Genomic DNA, 18,157 nt, shown 5'->3' on the forward strand with positions numbered 1-18,157 from the left:
CGTAATTAGAGCAGGAAAAATAATTGTTTTGTCATACCCGTGATATACGGTCTCATTTACCACGGCTTTCAGCCAATCAGCATTCAGGGCTCGAACCACCCAGTTTATAACACAATATGGATGTACCTATATAGATGTACAAGTACCACAACAGACACACCAGTCATGTAACATGTCCATGGGAACATTAGGTTTCTCCATTTTCAGTAGCTGGTTGTCAGTTTCCATTCAGTTCTGTTGGCAAGCTTGTGAGTGTTGAAGGCACAGTTCAAAAACAGTCACATTTTTGTATTTTGTTCATTAGTCCACTGTTAATCCACAAACATGTCAACAGTCAAGGTTTCAAGAAAGAGCACTTATAATAAAAAGCAAAAACATGATGATTATGATGATGATGAGGCTGATGATGATAATGATGATGAGGCTGTGTTTTGCATCATGATCTTTTTGTTGTTGATTCTTTTTAGAAGGTATTTCATTACTCAGTTCAGGTAAAGAATATGTCTTTCTGTTGTCCACAGGAAATCAAAGGACGACACCTGGGTTAGCAACAACACTTACTGGGACCTGAGAAGGGATCCAGGCTTTTCCCACATGGACTGTCCTGTGTTGTGGTGACCTGAGGAGGGAACCAGGCTATCACCACCTGGACTGTCCTGTGTTGTGGTGACCTGAGGAGGGAACCAGGCTATCACCACCTGGACTGTCCTGTGTTGTGGTGACCTGAGGAGGGAACCAGGCTATCACCACCTGGACTGTCCTGTGTTGTGGTGACCTGAGGAGGGAACCAGGCTATCACCACCTGGACTGTCCTGTGTTGTGGTGACCTGAGGAGGGAACCAGGCTATCACCACCTGGACTGTCCTGTGTTGTGGTGACCTGAGGAGGGAACCAGGCTATCACCACCTGGACTGTCCTGTGTTGTGGTGACCTGAGGAGGGAACCAGGCTATCCCCACCTGGACTGTCCTGTGTTGTGGTGACCTGAGGAGGGAACCAGGCTATCACCACCTGGACTGTCCTGTGTTGTGGTGACCTGAGGAGGGAACCAGGCTATCACCACCTGGACTGTCCTGTGTTGTGGTGACCTGAGGAGGGAACCAGGCTATCACCACCTGGACTGTCCTGTGTTGTGGTGACCTGAGGAGGGAACCAGGCTATCCCCACCTGGACTGTCCTGTGTTGTGGTGACCTGAGGAGGGAACCAGGCTATCACCTCCTGGACTGTCCTGTGTTGTGGTGACCTGAGGAGGGAACCAGGCTATCACCACCTGGACTGTCCTGTGTTGTGGTGACCTGAGGAGGGAACCAGGCTATCACCTCCTGGACTGTCCTGTGTTGTGGTGACCTGAGGAGGGAACCAGGCTATCACCACCTGGACTGTCCTGTGTTGTGGTGACCTGAGGAGGGAACCAGGCTATCACCACCTGGACTGTCCTGTGTTGTGGTGACCTGAGGAGGGAACCAGGCTATCACCACCTGGACTGTCCTGTGTTGTGGTGACCTGAGGAGGGAACCAGGCTATCACCACCTGGACTGTCCTGTGTTGTGGTGACCTGAGGAGGGAACCAGGCTATCACCTCCTGGACTGTCCTGTGTTGTGGTGACCTGAGGAGGGAACCAGGCTAGGGAACCAGGCTATGCACCTCCTGGACTGTCCTGTGTTGTGGTGACCTGAGGAGGGAACCAGGCTATCACCACCTGGACTGTCCTGTGTTGTGGTGACCTGAGGAGGGAACCAGGCTATCACCACCTGGACTGTCCTGTGTTGTGGTGACCTGAGGAGGGAACCAGGCTATCACCTCCTGGACTGTCCAGTGTTGTGGTGACCTGAGGAGGGAACCAGGCTATCACCACCTGGACTGTCCTGTGTTGTGGTGACCTGAGGAGAGAACCAGGCTATCACCACCTGGACTGTCCTGTGTTGTGGTGACCTGAGGAGGGAACCAGGCTATCACCACCTGGACTGTCCTGTGTTGTGGTGACCTGAGGAGGGAACCAGGCTATCACCACCTGGACTGTCCTGTGTTGTGGTGACCTGAGGAGGGAACCAGGCTATCACCACCTGGACTGTCCTGTGTTGTGGTGACCTGAGGAGGGAACCAGGCTATCACCTCCTGGAGTGTCCTGTGTTGTGGTGACCTGAGGAGGGAACCAGGCTATCACCACCTGGACTGTCCTGTGTTGTGGTGACCTGAGGAGGGAACCAGGCTATCCCCACCTGGACTGTCCTGTGTTGTGGTGACCTGAGGAGGGAACCAGGCTATCACCACCTGGACTGTCCTGTGTTGTGGTGACCTTAGTGTGACTTTTGTGGCCACTGGTCACACACCTGAGTCATGTTTATTAGGCCCAGGACTGAAACAGGGAGGGACGACCTGAACGTGTCCAGTAAGAAACACTTGTGCGTTCAAAAGGCACCAAACGGAAGAAAACAGACTGCAACTTCCAGTCCAATAAGAAACTTTTGTTTTCCAGTTGCAAAACGTTTTGCTACGGTGTGCACTTATGAACACGACCCTGTTTGGACTTCCTGTCTGTACTGTGACCCAGGCTGGCTCTGGGGGCTGGAGTCCTGCTGCTCTATCCGTCTCATTGGTTTTGCCTCAAATGGCACCCTATTCCCTACATAGTGTACTGCTTTTGACCAGAGCCCTGTGGGCCCAAGTAGTGCATCATACGCTAAAGGGAATAAGGTGCCATTTGGGACGTACGGTCATGCACATGTCCATCTACTATCCATCATTCACATGTCCATCTACTATCCATCATTCACATGTCCATCTACTATCCATCATTCACATGTCCATCTACTATCCATCATTCACATGTCCATCTACTATCCATCATTCACATGTCCATCTACTATCCATCATTCACATGTCCATCTACTATCCATCATTCACATGTCCATCTACTATCCATCATTCACATGTCCATCTACTATCCATCATTCACATGTCCATCTACTATCCATCTACTATCCATCATTCACATGTCCATCATTCACATGTCCATCTACTATCCATCATTCACATGTCCATCTACTATCCATCATTCACATGTCCATCTAATATCCATCATTCACATGTCCATCTACTATCCATCATTCACATGTCCATCTACTATCCATCTACTATCCATCATTCACATGTCCATCTACTATCCATCATTCACATGTCCATCTACTATCCATCATTCACATGTCCATCTACTATCCATCATTCACATGTCCATCTACTATCCATCATTCACATGTCCATCTACTATCCATCATTCACATGTCCATCTACTATCCATCATTCACATGTCCATCTACTATCCATCATTCACATGTCCATCTACTATCCATCATTCACATGTCCATCTACTATCATCATTCATGTCCACTCCATCTGTCCATCATTCACATGTCCATCTACTGTCCATCATTCACATGTCCATCTACTATCCATCATTCACATGTCCATCTACTATCCATCTACTATCCATCATTCACATGTCCATCTACTATCCATCTACTATCCATCATTCACATGTCCATCTAATATCCATCATTCACATGTCCATCTACTATCCATCATTCACATGTCCATCTACTATCCATCTACTATCCATCATTCACATGTCCATCTAATATCCATCATTCACATGTCCATCTACTATCCATCTACTATCCATCATTCACATGTCCATCTAATATCCATCATTCACATGTCCATCTACTATCCATCATTCACATGTCCATCTACTATCCATCATTCACATGTCCATCTACTATCCATCATTCCATCTACTGTCCATCTACTATCCATCATTCACATGTCCATCTACTATCCATCATTCACATGTCCATCTACTATCCATCATTCACATGTCCATCTACTATCCATCTACTATCCATCATTCACATGTCCATCTACTATCCATCATTCACATGTCCATCTACTATCCATCATTCACATGTCCATCTACTATCCATCATTCACATGTCCATCTACTATCCATCATTCACATGTCCATCTACTGTCCATCATTCACATGTCCATCTACTATCCATCTACTATCCATCATTCACATGTCCATCTACTATCCATCATTCACATGTCCATCTAATATCCATCATTCACATGTCCATCTAATATCCATCATTCACATGTCCATCTACTATCCATCTACTATCCATCATTCACATGTCCATCTACTATCCATCATTCACATGTCCATCTACTATCCATCATTCACATGTCCATCTACTATCCATCTACTATCCATCATTCACATGTCCATCTACTATCCATCATTCACATGTCCATCTACTATCCATCATTCACATGTCCATCTACTATCCATCATTCACATGTCCATCTACTATCCATCATTCACATGTCCATCTACTATCCATCATTCACATGTCCATCTACTATCCATCATTCACATGTCCATCTACTATCCATCATTCACATGTCCATCTACTATCCATCATTCACATGTCCATCTACTATCCATCATTCACATGTCCATCTACTATCCATCTACTATCCATCATTCACATGTCCATCTACTATCCATCATTCACATGTCCATCTACTATCCATCATTCACATGTCCATCTACTATCCATCATTCACATGTCCATCTACTATCCATCATTCACATGTCCATCTACTGTCCATCATTCACATGTCCATCTACTATCCATCATTCACATGTCCATCTACTATCCATCATTCACATGTCCATCTACTATCCATCATTCACATGTCCATCTACTATCCATCATTCACATGTCCATCTACTATCCATCATTCACATGTCCATCTACTATCCATCATTCACATGTCCATCTACTGTCCATCATTCACATGTCCATCTACTATCCATCATTCACATGTCCATCTACTATCCATCATTCACATGTCCATCTACTATCCATCATTCACATGTCCATCTACTATCCATCATTCACATGTCCATCTACTATCCATCATTCACATGTCCATCTACTATCCATCATTCACATGTCCATCTACTGTCCATCTACTATCCATCATTCACATGTCCATCTACTATCCATCATTCACATGTCCATCTACTATCCATCATTCACATGTCCATCTACTATCCATCATTCACATGTCCATCTACTATCCATCATTCACATGTCCATCTATCCATTCACATGTCCATCTACTATCCATCATTCACATGTCCATCTACTATCCATCATTCACATGTCCATCTACTATCCATCATTCACATGTCCATCTACTGTCCATCTCATTCACATGTCCATCTACTATCCATCATTCACATGTCCATCTACTATCCATCATTCACATGTCCATCTACTATCCATCATTCACATGTCCATCTACTATCCATCATTCACTATCCATCTACTGTCCATCTACATGTCCATCTACTATCCATCATTCACATGTCCATCTACTGTCCATCATTCACATGTCCATCTACTATCCATCATTCACATGTCCATCTACTATCCATCATTCACATGTCCATCTACTGTCCATCATTCACATGTCCATCTACTGTCCATCATTCACATGTCCATCTACTATCCATCATATATTCACATGTCCATCCATCTACTATCCATCATTCACATGTCCATCTACTATCCATCATTCACATGTCCATCTACTATCCATCATTCACATGTCCATCTACTATCCATCATTCACATGTCCATCTACTATCCATCATTATCCATCATTATGTCCATCTACTATCCATCATTCACATGTCCATCTACTATCCATCATTCACATGTCCATCTACTATCCATCATTCACATGTCCATCTACTATCCATCATTCACATGTCCATCTACTATCCATCATTCACATGTCCATCTAATATCCATCATTCACATGTCCATCTACTATCCATCATTCACATGTCCATCTACTATCCATCATTCACATGTCCATCTACTATCCCCCCCCACCCCTCACGCATGTTGCTGATTCATTGTTGTTTTCATTTTTTCATTTGAGAGTTTATCCAGTTCATTGCCTTAATAGACAACATTTATCCGATTAGTCTATTAATGTAGCGTCTTTGCGAGCAAACCCTTCGAATGCAGAGACTATTATGCAAAAATGGTGTCCTGTTTTTCCACCTGTGGTGTCTCATCGTGCAGAATAGAACACATGAGAAATACTGTATACTTCAACAAGGTACTAAAGAAATGAATTTACTAGCCTTGTGGGTTCTGCAAAGACTAGAATAATCCTTCCCTTTTTGTATTGCCGATCCTCGCTAACTTAGCTACTAGTCTACATTAACACAGCTGTTGACTGTACAACACTGTCTTAATACACGCGGTTTTCTACCTCTGAGATGAGATTCCATGGTACCTGTAACACCGTTGAGAAGGTGTTTATTCTGCACCTGTCTAATGCCTTACTGGGTGAACTATATGACCTTTTACTCTCATTTCTGTTTAAAAACAAACTGAGATGTTTCAGGAGGGCACGTGTGTTTCGTGCGAGGAGGAATTCATTAAAGAATGAAGTATGTATATGAAGTTTCATTCTAAAAATGCTATATATCCATTTTCAGAAATGTTGGTGAATTAGCTTTTGTAGTTTAAAAGGTCATGAACAGTCAAAATCATGTTTTTCATGAAATTGGATGATATTTGAAGGAAACCAGATTAAAGTATTGATGACCAAAGTATGAAAATGAACGTTGCTTGTTTATTGATCAAGTTTGATCATAAAGTTCCTGGCCCCTCCCCCATGTCAAACACTGGTAACATTGTATTCTCTTACCTCATTTACATAAGTACCGCCGGGGAACCAACATTGGAGAAGGCGAGTTTGTGGAGGGGTGTGGTTTATATAGCTAGGCTAGATAGATACGGTAGGGGTCAGCAAATATAATTACAAGTTTACCCTATGCATCTATAGCAAATATACAGTATTCAGACCCCTTGACATTCATCTATAGCAAATATACAGTATTCAGACCCCTTGACATTCATCTATAGCAAAGATACCATATTCAGACCCCTTGACATTCATCTACAGCAAAGATACAGTATTCAGATCCCTTGACATTCATCTACAGCAAAGATACAGTATTCAGACCCCTTGACATTCATCTATAGCAAAGATACCATATTCAGACCCCTTGACATTCATCTACAGCAAAGATACAGTATTCAGACCCCTTGACATTCATCTATAGCAAAGATACCATATTCAGACTCCTTGACATTCATCTATAGCAAAGATACCATATTCAGACCCCTTGACATTCATCTATAGCAAAGATACAGTATTCAGACCCCTTGACATTCATCTACAGCAAAGATACCATATTCAGACCCCTTGACATTCATCTATAGCAAAGATACAGTATTCAGACCCCTTGACATGCATCTATAGCAAAGATACAGTATTCAGGCCCCTTGACATGCATCTATAGCAAAGATACAGTATTCAGACCCCTTGACCTTCATCTATAGCAAATATACAGTATTCAGACCCCTTGACATTCATCTATAGCAAAGATACAGTATTCAGACCCCTTGACATTCATCTATCACAAAGATACAGTATTCAGACCCCTTGACATTCATCTATGGTAAAGATACAGTATTCAGACCCCTTGACATTCATCTATGGTAAAGATACAGTATTCAGACCCCTTGACATTCATCTATAGCAAAGATACAGTATTCAGACCCCTTGACATTCATCTATAGCAAAGATACAGTATTCAGACCCCTTGACATTCATCTATAGCAAAGATACAGTATTCAGACCCCTTGACATTCATCTATCACAAAGATACAGTATTCAGACCCCTTGACATTCATCTATGGTAAAGATACAGTATTCAGATCCCTTGACATTCATCTATAGCAAAGATACAGTATTCAGACCCCTTGACATTCATCTATCACAAAGATACAGTATTCAGACCCCTTGACATTCATCTATGGTAAAGATACAGTATTCAGACCCCTTGACATTCATCTATGGTAAAGATACAGTATTCAGATCCCTTGACATTCATCTATAGCAAAGATACAGTATTCAGACCCCTTGACATTCATCTATATCAAAGATACAGTAGTCAGACCCCTTGACATTCATCTATAGCAAATATACAGTATTCAGACCCCTTGACATTAATCTATAGCAAAGATACCGTATTCAGACCCCTTGACATTCATCTATAGCAAAGATACAGTATTCAGACCCCTTGACAGTCATCTATAGCAAAGATACAGTATTCAGACCCCTTGACATTCATCTATAGCAAAAATACAGTATTCAGACCCCTTGACATGCATCTATAGCAAAGATACAGTATTCAGACCCCTTGACATTCATCTATCACAAAGATACAGTATTCAGACCCCTTGTCATTCATCTATAGCAAAGATACAGTATTCAGACCCCTTGACATTCACCTATGGTAAAGATACAGTATTCAGACCCCTTGACATTCATCTATGGTAAAGATACAGTATTCAGACCCCTTGACATTCACCTATGGTAAAGATACAGTATTCAGACCCCTTGACATTCATCTATGGTAAAGATACAGTATTCAGACCCCTTGACATTCATCTATGGTAAAGATACAGTATTCAGACCCCTTGACATTCATCTATGGTAAAGATACAGTATTCAGACCCCTTGACATTCATCTATGGTAAAGATACAGTATTCAGACCCCTTGACATTCATCTATAGCAAAGATACAGTATTCAGATCCCTTGACATTCATCTATGGTAAAGATACAGTTTTCAGACCCCTTGACATTCATCTATAGCAAAGATACAGTATTCAGACCCCTTGACATTCATCTATGGTAAAGATACAGTATTCAGACCCCTTGACATTCATCTATGGTAAAGATACAGTATTCAGACCCCTTGACATTCATCTATGGTAAATGTAGCTCAGTTGGTAGAGCATGGTGCTTGTAACGCCAGGGTAGTGGGTTCGATTCCCGGGACCACCCATACGTAGAATGTATCCACACATGACTGTAAGTCGCTTTGGATAAAAGCGTCTGCTAAATGGCATATATTATTATTATTATATTATACAGTATTCAGACCCCATTGACTTTTTACACATGTTGTTATGTTACAGCCTTATTCTAAAATGTATTAAATAAATGTTTTTCCTCATCAATCCACACCCAATACCCCATAATGACAATGCAGAAAAAGGTATTTAGATATTTTTTCAAATTAATAAAACAGAAATACCTTATTTACATAAGTATTCAGACCCTTGGCTATGAGACACAAAATTGAGCTCAGGTGCATCCTGTTTCCATTGATCATCCTTGAGATGTTTCTATAACTTGATTGGAGTCCACCTGTGGTAAATTCAATTGATTGGACATGATTTGGAAAGGCACACGCCTGTCTATATAGGGTCCCACCAGTTGACAGTGCATGTCAGAAAAAACTATCCTTGAGGTCGAAGGAATTATCAGGATTGTGTCGAGGCACAGATCTGGGGAAGGGACCAAAACATTTCTGCAGCATTGAAGGTCCCCAAGAACACAGTGACCTTCATCATTCTTAAATGACAGAAGTTTGGAACCACCAAGACTTCCTAGAGCTGGCCACCCAGCCAAACTAAGCAATCAGGGGAGAAGGGCCTTGGTCAGGGAGGTGACCAAGAACCCGATGGTCACTCTGACATTGCTCCAGAGTTCCTATATGGAGATGTGAGAACCTTCCAGAAGGACAACCATCTCTGCAGCACTCCACCAATCAGGCCTTTATTATAGAGTGGCCAGACGGAAGCAACTCCTTAGTAAAAGGCACATGACAACCCGCTTGGAGTAGGCCAAAACGCACCTAAAGGACTCTGGCCATGAGAAACAAGATTCTCTGGTCTGATGAAACCAAGATTGAATTCTTTGGCCTGAATGCCAAGCGTCACATCTGGAGGAAACCTGGCACCATCCCTACAGTGAAGCATGGTGGTGGCAGCATCATGCTGTGGGGATGTTTTTTAGCGACAAGGACTGGGAAACTAGTCAGGATCGAGGGAAAGATGAATGGAGCAAAGTACAGAGAGATCCTTGATGAAAACCTGCTCCAGAGCACTCAGGACCTCAGACTGGGGAGAAGGTTCACCTTCCAACAGGACCACGACCCTAAGCACACAGCCAAGACAACGCAGGTGTGGCTTCGGGACAACAGCCCCGACTTAAACCCGATCTAACATCTCTGGAGAGACCTGAAAATAGCTGTGCAGCGATGCTCCCCATCCAACCTGACAGAGCTTGAGAGGATCTGCAGAGAAGAATGAGAGAAACAAATAATCATGTTTTGTTGCATACCTCAGTCTCAGAGAAATAAGTAGTATTGCTAGGTTTTACACAGTCGAATGTGACAAATAACTACATTTTTAATAGAGAACTGTACAAATGTTATATATTTTTTAAAGGTTTAAAAAATCAATAATATAAGAATATGAGATAACCTTCTACACCTGCATTGCTTGCTGTTTGGGGTTTTAGGCTGGGTTTCTGTACAGCACTTTGAGATATCAGCTGATGTACGAAGGGCTATATAAATAACTTTGATTTGATTTGATTTTGATTTGATTTGAGATAAACTACATAACCAAAAGTATGTGGACACCTGCTCGTAGAACATCTCATTCCACAAGAGCATTAGTGAGGTCGGCACTATTGTTGGGCAATTACTGTAGGCCTGGCTTGCAGTCGGCGTTCCAATTCATCCCAAAGGTGTTGAATGAAGTTGAGGTCAGGGCTCTGGGCAGGCCAGTCGAGTTCTTCCACACCGATCTCAACAAACCATTTGTTGAAACAGGAAAGGGTCTTCCCTAAACTGTTGCCACAAAGTTGGAAGCACAGAAGTGTCTAGGATGTCATTGTATGCTGTAGCTTTAAGATTTCCCTTCACTGGAACTAAGGGGCCTAGCCCGAACCATGAAAAACAGGGGGAGAGGGAGGGAGGGAGGGAGGGAGGGAGGGAGGGAGGGAGGAAACTTTAGGGGGAGAGAGAGAGGGAGGAGGGGTTACTTTATTAGGATCCCCATTAGATAATACAACATAAAGTGGGACATTACAGGGGGGGGGGGTTAGTTTATTAGGATCCCCATTAGATAATACAACTTAAAGTGGGACATTACAGGGGGGTAGTTTATTAGGATCCCCATTAGATAATACAAGATAAAGTGGGACATTACAGGGGGGTAGTTTATTAGGATCCCCATTAGATAATACAACTTAAAGGGGGGGTGGGGGGTTAGTTTATTAGGATCCCCATTAGATAATACAACATAAAGTGGGACATTAAAGGGGGGTTAGTTTATTAGGATCCCCATTAGATAATACAACATAAAGTGGGACATTAAAGGGGGGGTGGTTTATTAGGATCCCCATTAGATAATACAACATAAAGTGGGACATTAAAGGGGGGTAGTTTATTAGGATCCCCATTAGATAATACAACATAAAGTGGGACATTAAAAGGGGGGTAGTTTATTAGGATCCCCATTAGATAATACAACATAAAGTGGGACATTAAAGGGGGGTAGCTTTTAGGATCCCCATTAGATAATACAACATAAAGTGGGACATTAAAGGGGGGTAGCTTTTAGGATCCCCATTAGATAATACAACATAAAGTGGGACATTAAAGGGGGGTAGTTTATTAGGATCCCCATTAGATAATACAACATAAAGTGGGACATTAAAGGGGGGGTAGCTTTTTAGGATCCCCATTAGATAATACAACATAAAGTGGGACATTAAAGGGGGGTAGTTTATTAGGATCCCCATTAGATAATACAACATAAAGTGGGACATTAAGGGGGGTAGTTTATTAGGATCCCCATTAGATAATACAACATAAAGTGGGACATTAAAGGGGGGTAGCTTTTAGGATCCCCATTAGATAATACAACATAAAGTGGGACATTAAAGGGGGGTAGTTTATTAGGATCCCCATTAGATAATACAACATAAAGTGGGACATTAAAGGGGGGTAGTTTATTAGGTTCCGCATTAGATAATACAACATAAAGTGGGACATTAAAGGGGGGGGGGTAGATTTTTAGGATCCCCATTAGATAATACAACATAAAGTGGGACATTAAAGGGGGGTAGCTTTTTAGGATCCCCATTAGATACTGCACATGCAGCAGCTACTCTTCCTGGAGTCCACATGAAAAGAACAAATACATAACAAATTACAGAACGGTTATAGACAAGAACAACATAAGATATTACATTACATTACATTAAAATGATAGTTATTCTCAGAGTGTACAAAACATTAAGAACTCCTGCTCTCTCCATGACATACACTGACCAGGTGAATCCAGGGGAATGATCCTTTATTGATGACACTTGTTAAATCCACTTCAGTCAGTGTAGATGAAGGGTGGGGAGACTGGTTAAATGACGATTTTCAAGCCTTGAGACAATGAAGACATAGATTGTGTGTGTGTGTCGTTCAGAGGGTGAATGAGCAAGACAGAAGACAGGGGTCCTACACATTGTCAAGTGACCCGTATGACAACAACAGAAACAGAATCCTGTTCAAAACACTGTTCACCAGAATCATGTCCCAAAAACAAGTCTGTTATTCTTGTAGACTCATTTGAAAGTGTAAACGTTCTCACATTACTGTGCTACCAGGTTCAAAAAGTATAAGAGGAAGTCCAGCACCGTGGTAATCTTGAATACCAGTGTGATTAAGTTGTTCTTCTTTTTAATAATGATTCTTTACTCAAAGATAACATCCCCAATGCTGAATATGTGGAGTCAGTATGATGGTCCATTCGTGTGATGTCTGATTCACAGTGTTTGAACAACATAGACATTTTGTCATCAGAAACCCTATACTACAGTATGTTATTACTGCAAGGCTCCTGGGATTTGCTCAAACTGAAACGAACACTTGACCTTGAGAACTGTTATTGCACATTGGAACTGATAAGTGTCTGTTGGTGTTGGACTCTCCTACAGTACAGTGGTGAAGTATATGAATGTGACTTTCTGATCCTGTAGTAACAGTTAGGCCCCGTACACACTCAGGTTGGACAACTGATTTATCCACATGTTGGACACAAAAGTTGTGAATGATACTTTATCAAATTAAAAATTATTTAACTAGGCAAGTCAGTTAAGACTTTTTTTTATTTACAATGACGGCCTCCCCCAGCATCCCCTACCCCGGCCTCCCCAACCCCGGTCTCCCCTACCCCGGCCTCACCTACCCCAGCATCCCCTACCCCAGCATCCCCTACCCCAGCCTGCCCTACCCCGGCATCCCCGGCCACCCCTACCCCGGCCTCCCCTACCCCGGCCACCCCTACCCCGGCCTCACCTACCCCGGCATCCCCTACCCCAGCATCCCCTACCCCAGCCTCCCCTACCCCAGCCTCCCCTACCCCAGCCTTCCCTACCCCAGCATCCCCTACCCCGGCCTACCCCCTACCCGGCCTCCCCTACCCCGGCCACCCCTACCCCGGCATCCCCTACCCCAGCATCCCCTACCCCAGCATCCCCTAACCCAGCCTCCCCTAACCCAGCATCCTCTACCCCAGCCTCCCCTAACCCGGACGATGCATTGTGCGCTGCCCTATGTGACTCCCAATCACGGCCGGTTGTGATACAGTCCAGGGTCTGCAGTGACACCTGTAGCACTGAGATACAGTGCCTTAGACCACTGCGCCACTCGGGAGCCTTAAAATACAGTAGGCTAATACTGATATTCTACACAAAATATTTCACACAACCATTGTACAATGTCTCCAAAACACTGTTTGTGCAGAAACACTCTGTTGTATTAAACCAGTTTTACCAAGCGCATTGTGCATTATTAGTTCCACAACTTCAGTGTGTACAGGGCCTTAAAGGAAACATTCCTCATCAAATCAAACTTTATTTGTCACATGCGCCGAATACAGAACAGGTGTAGACTTACAGTGAAATGCTTGTTAACAAGCCCTTAACCAACAATGCAGTTCAAGAAATGATTAAGAAAATGTTTATCAAATAAACTAAAGTAAAAAATATTTTAAAAAGTAACACAATAAAATAACAGAAATCAGACTATATACAGGAGGTACCGGTTAGTTGAGGTCATTTGTACATGTAGTTAGTGGTAAAGTGACGAAACAGGAAGCAGCAGCAGTGTAAAAACAAATCTGTGCTTCGGGAGCCTGAAGAAAGTGAAAGTGAAAGTGGATGCGTTACTGAGTTATTACATGTAAGACCAGGAGCATTTTTCTCTGGTAACTCTAATAACCCTGAGTCTGTGTAGGAAATAGAGGCGTTGTTGGACACTGCAGCAGACACTCTACTTGGACTTTCCAGCGACGCACATTGTTCATACGAACATTCAGGTACTTGTAGGAACTAACGTCTGCGTGGTTGAAGGATGCTATGAGGATGACAACACATCACACCAGAATATACTTCCCAGTAATGTGGCATGTAGCTCTAACTGCTTCTAGAGAAGTTATTTTCTCATGAAATAAAACAGAAGTGAAGAGCAGGAATGTAAGAGTGGAACAGGACAGTTTCCCAGTAAAATAGACTCCTCCTACTAGTATGTAATGAACTCTTAGCTAATGCATTTCACACATATTCCTATCTCATTCATAACGTATCTCTAAGTCATAAGGACCCAGAGGAAGAAGCAGTGGGAACCAGGTATTGAAGCAGTGTTGCGATCAGAATAAAAGACAGCATGCTTTCGATTGTCTTGAATGACCAACATTTTTGACAGAAATGATTTCCTGTTTGTATTCCTGTCTTGTCAAAAGCAATGCTACTCTGTTCTGATCCACTCTTTTCCCAGGGAAATTGAATCTTGTGTTTGCATTATTGAGTGTCTTGACAACTGTGAAATGTATTTAGAATGCTCTTCTGAAGCTGTTGTATTGAGTGTTCATGTGTTCATCCTAGTTTTGTTTCTTAGACATCTTTGTCATTTGTGTCTTTGTCATCTGCTGCAGCCAGAAACACGATCCACCACCATCATGATTTCCAAGGCTGTAAAATCCATGTTGAAGGAAGTAGATTCTAACGGTAGCCTGATTCCTGTGTCCAGTCTGAACGACAGCTCTGGTAAACTGAATCTCCTCTCACTCATTGTGAAGACCAGGCCCAGATGTGGATGCTTCTGGCAGGAACCCAAATACCAGTCCAGAGGCTTTTCCCTGAGTGATGTGCTGAAACCCGGAGAACCTGAAGACAAACCTTTAAACCCAGGTAAACACCAGAACATAGTAGAACATAGACTAGTGTTGGACTATTAACCGAAAGGTTGCAAGATCGAATCCCGAGCTGACAAGTTAAAAATCTGTCGTTCTGCCGCTGAACAAGGTAGTTAACCCACTGTTCCTAGGCCGTCATTGAAAATAAGAATTTGTTCTTAACTGACTTGCCTAGTTAAATAAAGGTACAATTAAAACATTTAAAAACAGCCCCTCTGGCAGGGTTGCCAGGTCTAGAAAAAAATTCCCAGGCATTAACTACGCAAAACCCACCCAAAAGGCCTGAAAACTAGTCCAACCTTTATTTCCGTCAGCAATAAACCAGTCATCTCTTTCACTCCTCATATTCTATGACATTTAGCCTACAAGAGTACATGGTGTTAATGGGACATTAGTCGGTATCCAAGCAAGTATGCTAATCAAGCATCATGGCAAATTAGTTAACTTTGGCTATATCATGCTGATATTAATCATGCTGATATTAATCATGCTGATATATCACCTGACTGATTTTAATTCCCAAACAGATGGTCTAGTCAGCTGCACAACTGAACGCATTCAAGTGAAATGTGTCTGAATGAGAGAGGTGTGGGGGGGCTGCCTTAATCAACATCATTGGGACATGGGGAGCAGTTGTTGGGGATTAATTGCCATGCTCAAGACCAGAACGACAGGTTTTTCACCTTGTCGGCTCTGGGATTTGAACCAGCAACCTTTCTGATACAGACCCAACACTTTTAACCGCTATGCTACCTGCCGCCCCTCATAGATATATAGGTAATGTGAGCTATGGCTATATACATGATTGGCTTTTGAAACGTAGACATGGAGATGGTGGGTGATTGGACATGGTTGACAGACTAACGTGAGTAAAATAGCGCCACAGCGCCGTGCTCTTCCAACTGAGCTACGCAGGACCAAGACGATGTTTTTACACTTGGAACCGACAGGTTGCTCAACCTTATTCATGGTTTCTGTGTGTGTGAAGGTGGTATTATGAGGGAATTCAATCAAGGTCAGAATACGTGTAGAGAGAAAAGTGCATAGAAGTGAAATAAATTAAATGTATGTGCGCATAACTCGGGTCTGAATTCCCCCTTTATGAAAAAATGATGAAAATGATCATGTGTCTATTCTAATGTTGAATGTTCCCTCAGATGTGAAGGAGTCTGACTTCGTGGACCACAGTGGGACATTTGCTGACAAGAAAGAAATGAACTCAGAAGGAAATGTGGAGGGATTGGCGGCTGATTTAAAACTTAACTTGGGCTTAAAATGCTTCAACGGACAAGAGTCGTCCTTTGGCAGACTGAAGAAGGAGGAGGTGGAAGTGAAGGAGGTGGTTAACTACTCGAAAGACAAGTGAGTTCCCCTATACTGTACATACACTGAGTGTACAAAACATTAAAAACACCTGCTCTTTCCATCACAGACTGACCAGGTGAATCTGGGTTGCAATTAGTAACATGTCATACGAATAGTAATTCGTAACATATCATACGAAATGAATGATGAACATCCACAGATGAATACATACGAAACGTAACATATTACACTAAATGGAGAGAGACAGATTTACGTTCACTTCAAGTCCAGGTTGGTATGTTAACTACAATCATACGGTTCACCTGCCCAAGGAGTCCAGGTTGGTATGTTAACTACAATCATACGGTTCACCTGCCCAAGGAGTCCATGGTATGTTAACTACAATCATACGGTTCACCAGCCCAAGAGTCCAGGTCGGTATGTTAACTACAATCATATGGTTCACCTGCCCAAGGAGTCCAGGTTGGTTAACTACAATCATACGGTTCACCTGCCCAAGGAGTCCAGGTCGGTATGTTAACTACAATCATACGGTTCACCTGCCCAAGGAGTCCAGGTTGGTATGTTAACTACAATCATATGGTTCACCTGCCCAAGGAGTCCAGGTTGGTATGTTAACTACAATCATATGGTTCACCTGCCCAAGGAGTCCAGGTTGGTTAACTACAATCATACGGTTCACCTGCCCAAGGAGTCCAGGTCGGTATGTTAACTACAATCATACGGTTCACCTGCCCAAGGAGTCCAGGTTGGTATGTTAACTACAATCATACGGTTCACCTGCCCAAGGAGTCCAGGTTGGTATGTTAACTACAATCATACGGTTCACCTGCCCAAGGAGTCCAGGTTGGTATGTTAATACAATCATACGGTTCACCTGCCCAAGGAGTCCAGGTTGGTATGTTAACTACAATCATACGGTTCACCTGCCCAAGGAGTCCAGGTTGGTATGTTAACTACAATCATACGGTTCACCTGCCCAAGGAGTCCAGGTTGGTATGTTAACTACAATCATACGGTTCACCAGCCCAAGGAGTCAATATTTAGACCCAAGACCAGCAGGCAAAATGGGTTGCAATGCGGTCATGCTGGCATCTAATCTGACATCATGGTCAGGTTGTATACTGGTTGTTAAAAGGGCGTTTTCTGGTTGAAGTTCTATCAGATGACAAAGAAGTGGAACTGTACTGATTTAGCAACTTCCTCATACTTAGAATACAGCTTAGAATCCTCACTGCTATCACAATCAGCATAACATTAAAGAATCGCAGGGTCTAGATTCATACTTAGAATACAGCTTAGAATCCTCACTGCTATCACAATCAGCATAACACTAAAGAATCGCAGGGTCTAGATTCATACTTAGAATACAGCTTAGAATCCTCACTGCTATCACAATCAGCATAACACTAAAGAATCACAGGGTCTAGATTCATACTTAGAATACAGCTTAGAATCCTCACTGCTATCACAATCAGCATAACACTAAAGAATCGCAGGGTCTAGATTCATACTTAGAATACAGCTTAGAATCCTCACTGCTATCACAATCAGCA

General features: G+C 42.7%; 1 protein-coding gene and 2 long non-coding RNA genes across 52 annotated transcripts in view; 1 reads left to right on the forward strand and 2 right to left on the reverse strand.

Moving 5' to 3' along the window:
* Positions 1 to 810: 810 nt before the first annotated feature.
* LOC127926634 (uncharacterized) lies at positions 811 to 2,135 on the reverse strand. The gene is made up of 4 exons (XR_008124684.1): positions 1,906 to 2,135; positions 1,646 to 1,801; positions 959 to 1,579; positions 811 to 906 (listed from the first exon to the last, which is right to left on the reverse strand). It is a non-coding gene; the product is annotated as an uncharacterized LOC127926634 (long non-coding RNA).
* Positions 2,136 to 14,200: 12,065 nt separating this feature from the next.
* The window catches only part of LOC118382007 (gasdermin-E-like), a 64,602-nt gene continuing 60,645 nt past the window's right edge, over positions 14,201 to 18,157 (forward strand). For 41 of the 50 annotated variants that reach the window (XR_008124616.1, XR_008124617.1, XR_008124610.1 and 38 more), the window contains exons 1-3: positions 14,201 to 14,399; positions 15,015 to 15,270; positions 16,433 to 16,637. Coding sequence is in view for 11 of the 50 variants with exons in the window: in XM_052512098.1 (XP_052368058.1) it covers positions 15,039 to 15,270; positions 16,433 to 16,637 (437 nt within the window). In the remaining 39 variants the exon portion in view is untranslated. Of the gene's footprint in view, positions 14,400 to 14,570; positions 14,710 to 15,014; positions 15,271 to 16,432; positions 16,638 to 18,157 lie in introns of those variants that run through there. The other 9 variants (XR_008124608.1, XR_008124612.1, XR_008124614.1 and 6 more) reach the window with 2 other exon arrangements.
* LOC127926632 (uncharacterized) lies at positions 16,873 to 17,620 on the reverse strand. Its single transcript, XR_008124673.1, has 3 exons — positions 17,479 to 17,620; positions 17,333 to 17,430; positions 16,873 to 16,952 (listed from the first exon to the last, which is right to left on the reverse strand). It is a non-coding gene; the product is annotated as an uncharacterized LOC127926632 (long non-coding RNA).

The sequence above is a fragment of the Oncorhynchus keta genome, unplaced genomic scaffold (assembly GCF_023373465.1).
Source record: "Oncorhynchus keta strain PuntledgeMale-10-30-2019 unplaced genomic scaffold, Oket_V2 Un_contig_7986_pilon_pilon, whole genome shotgun sequence".
Lineage (NCBI taxonomy): Eukaryota > Metazoa > Chordata > Actinopteri > Salmoniformes > Salmonidae > Oncorhynchus > Oncorhynchus keta.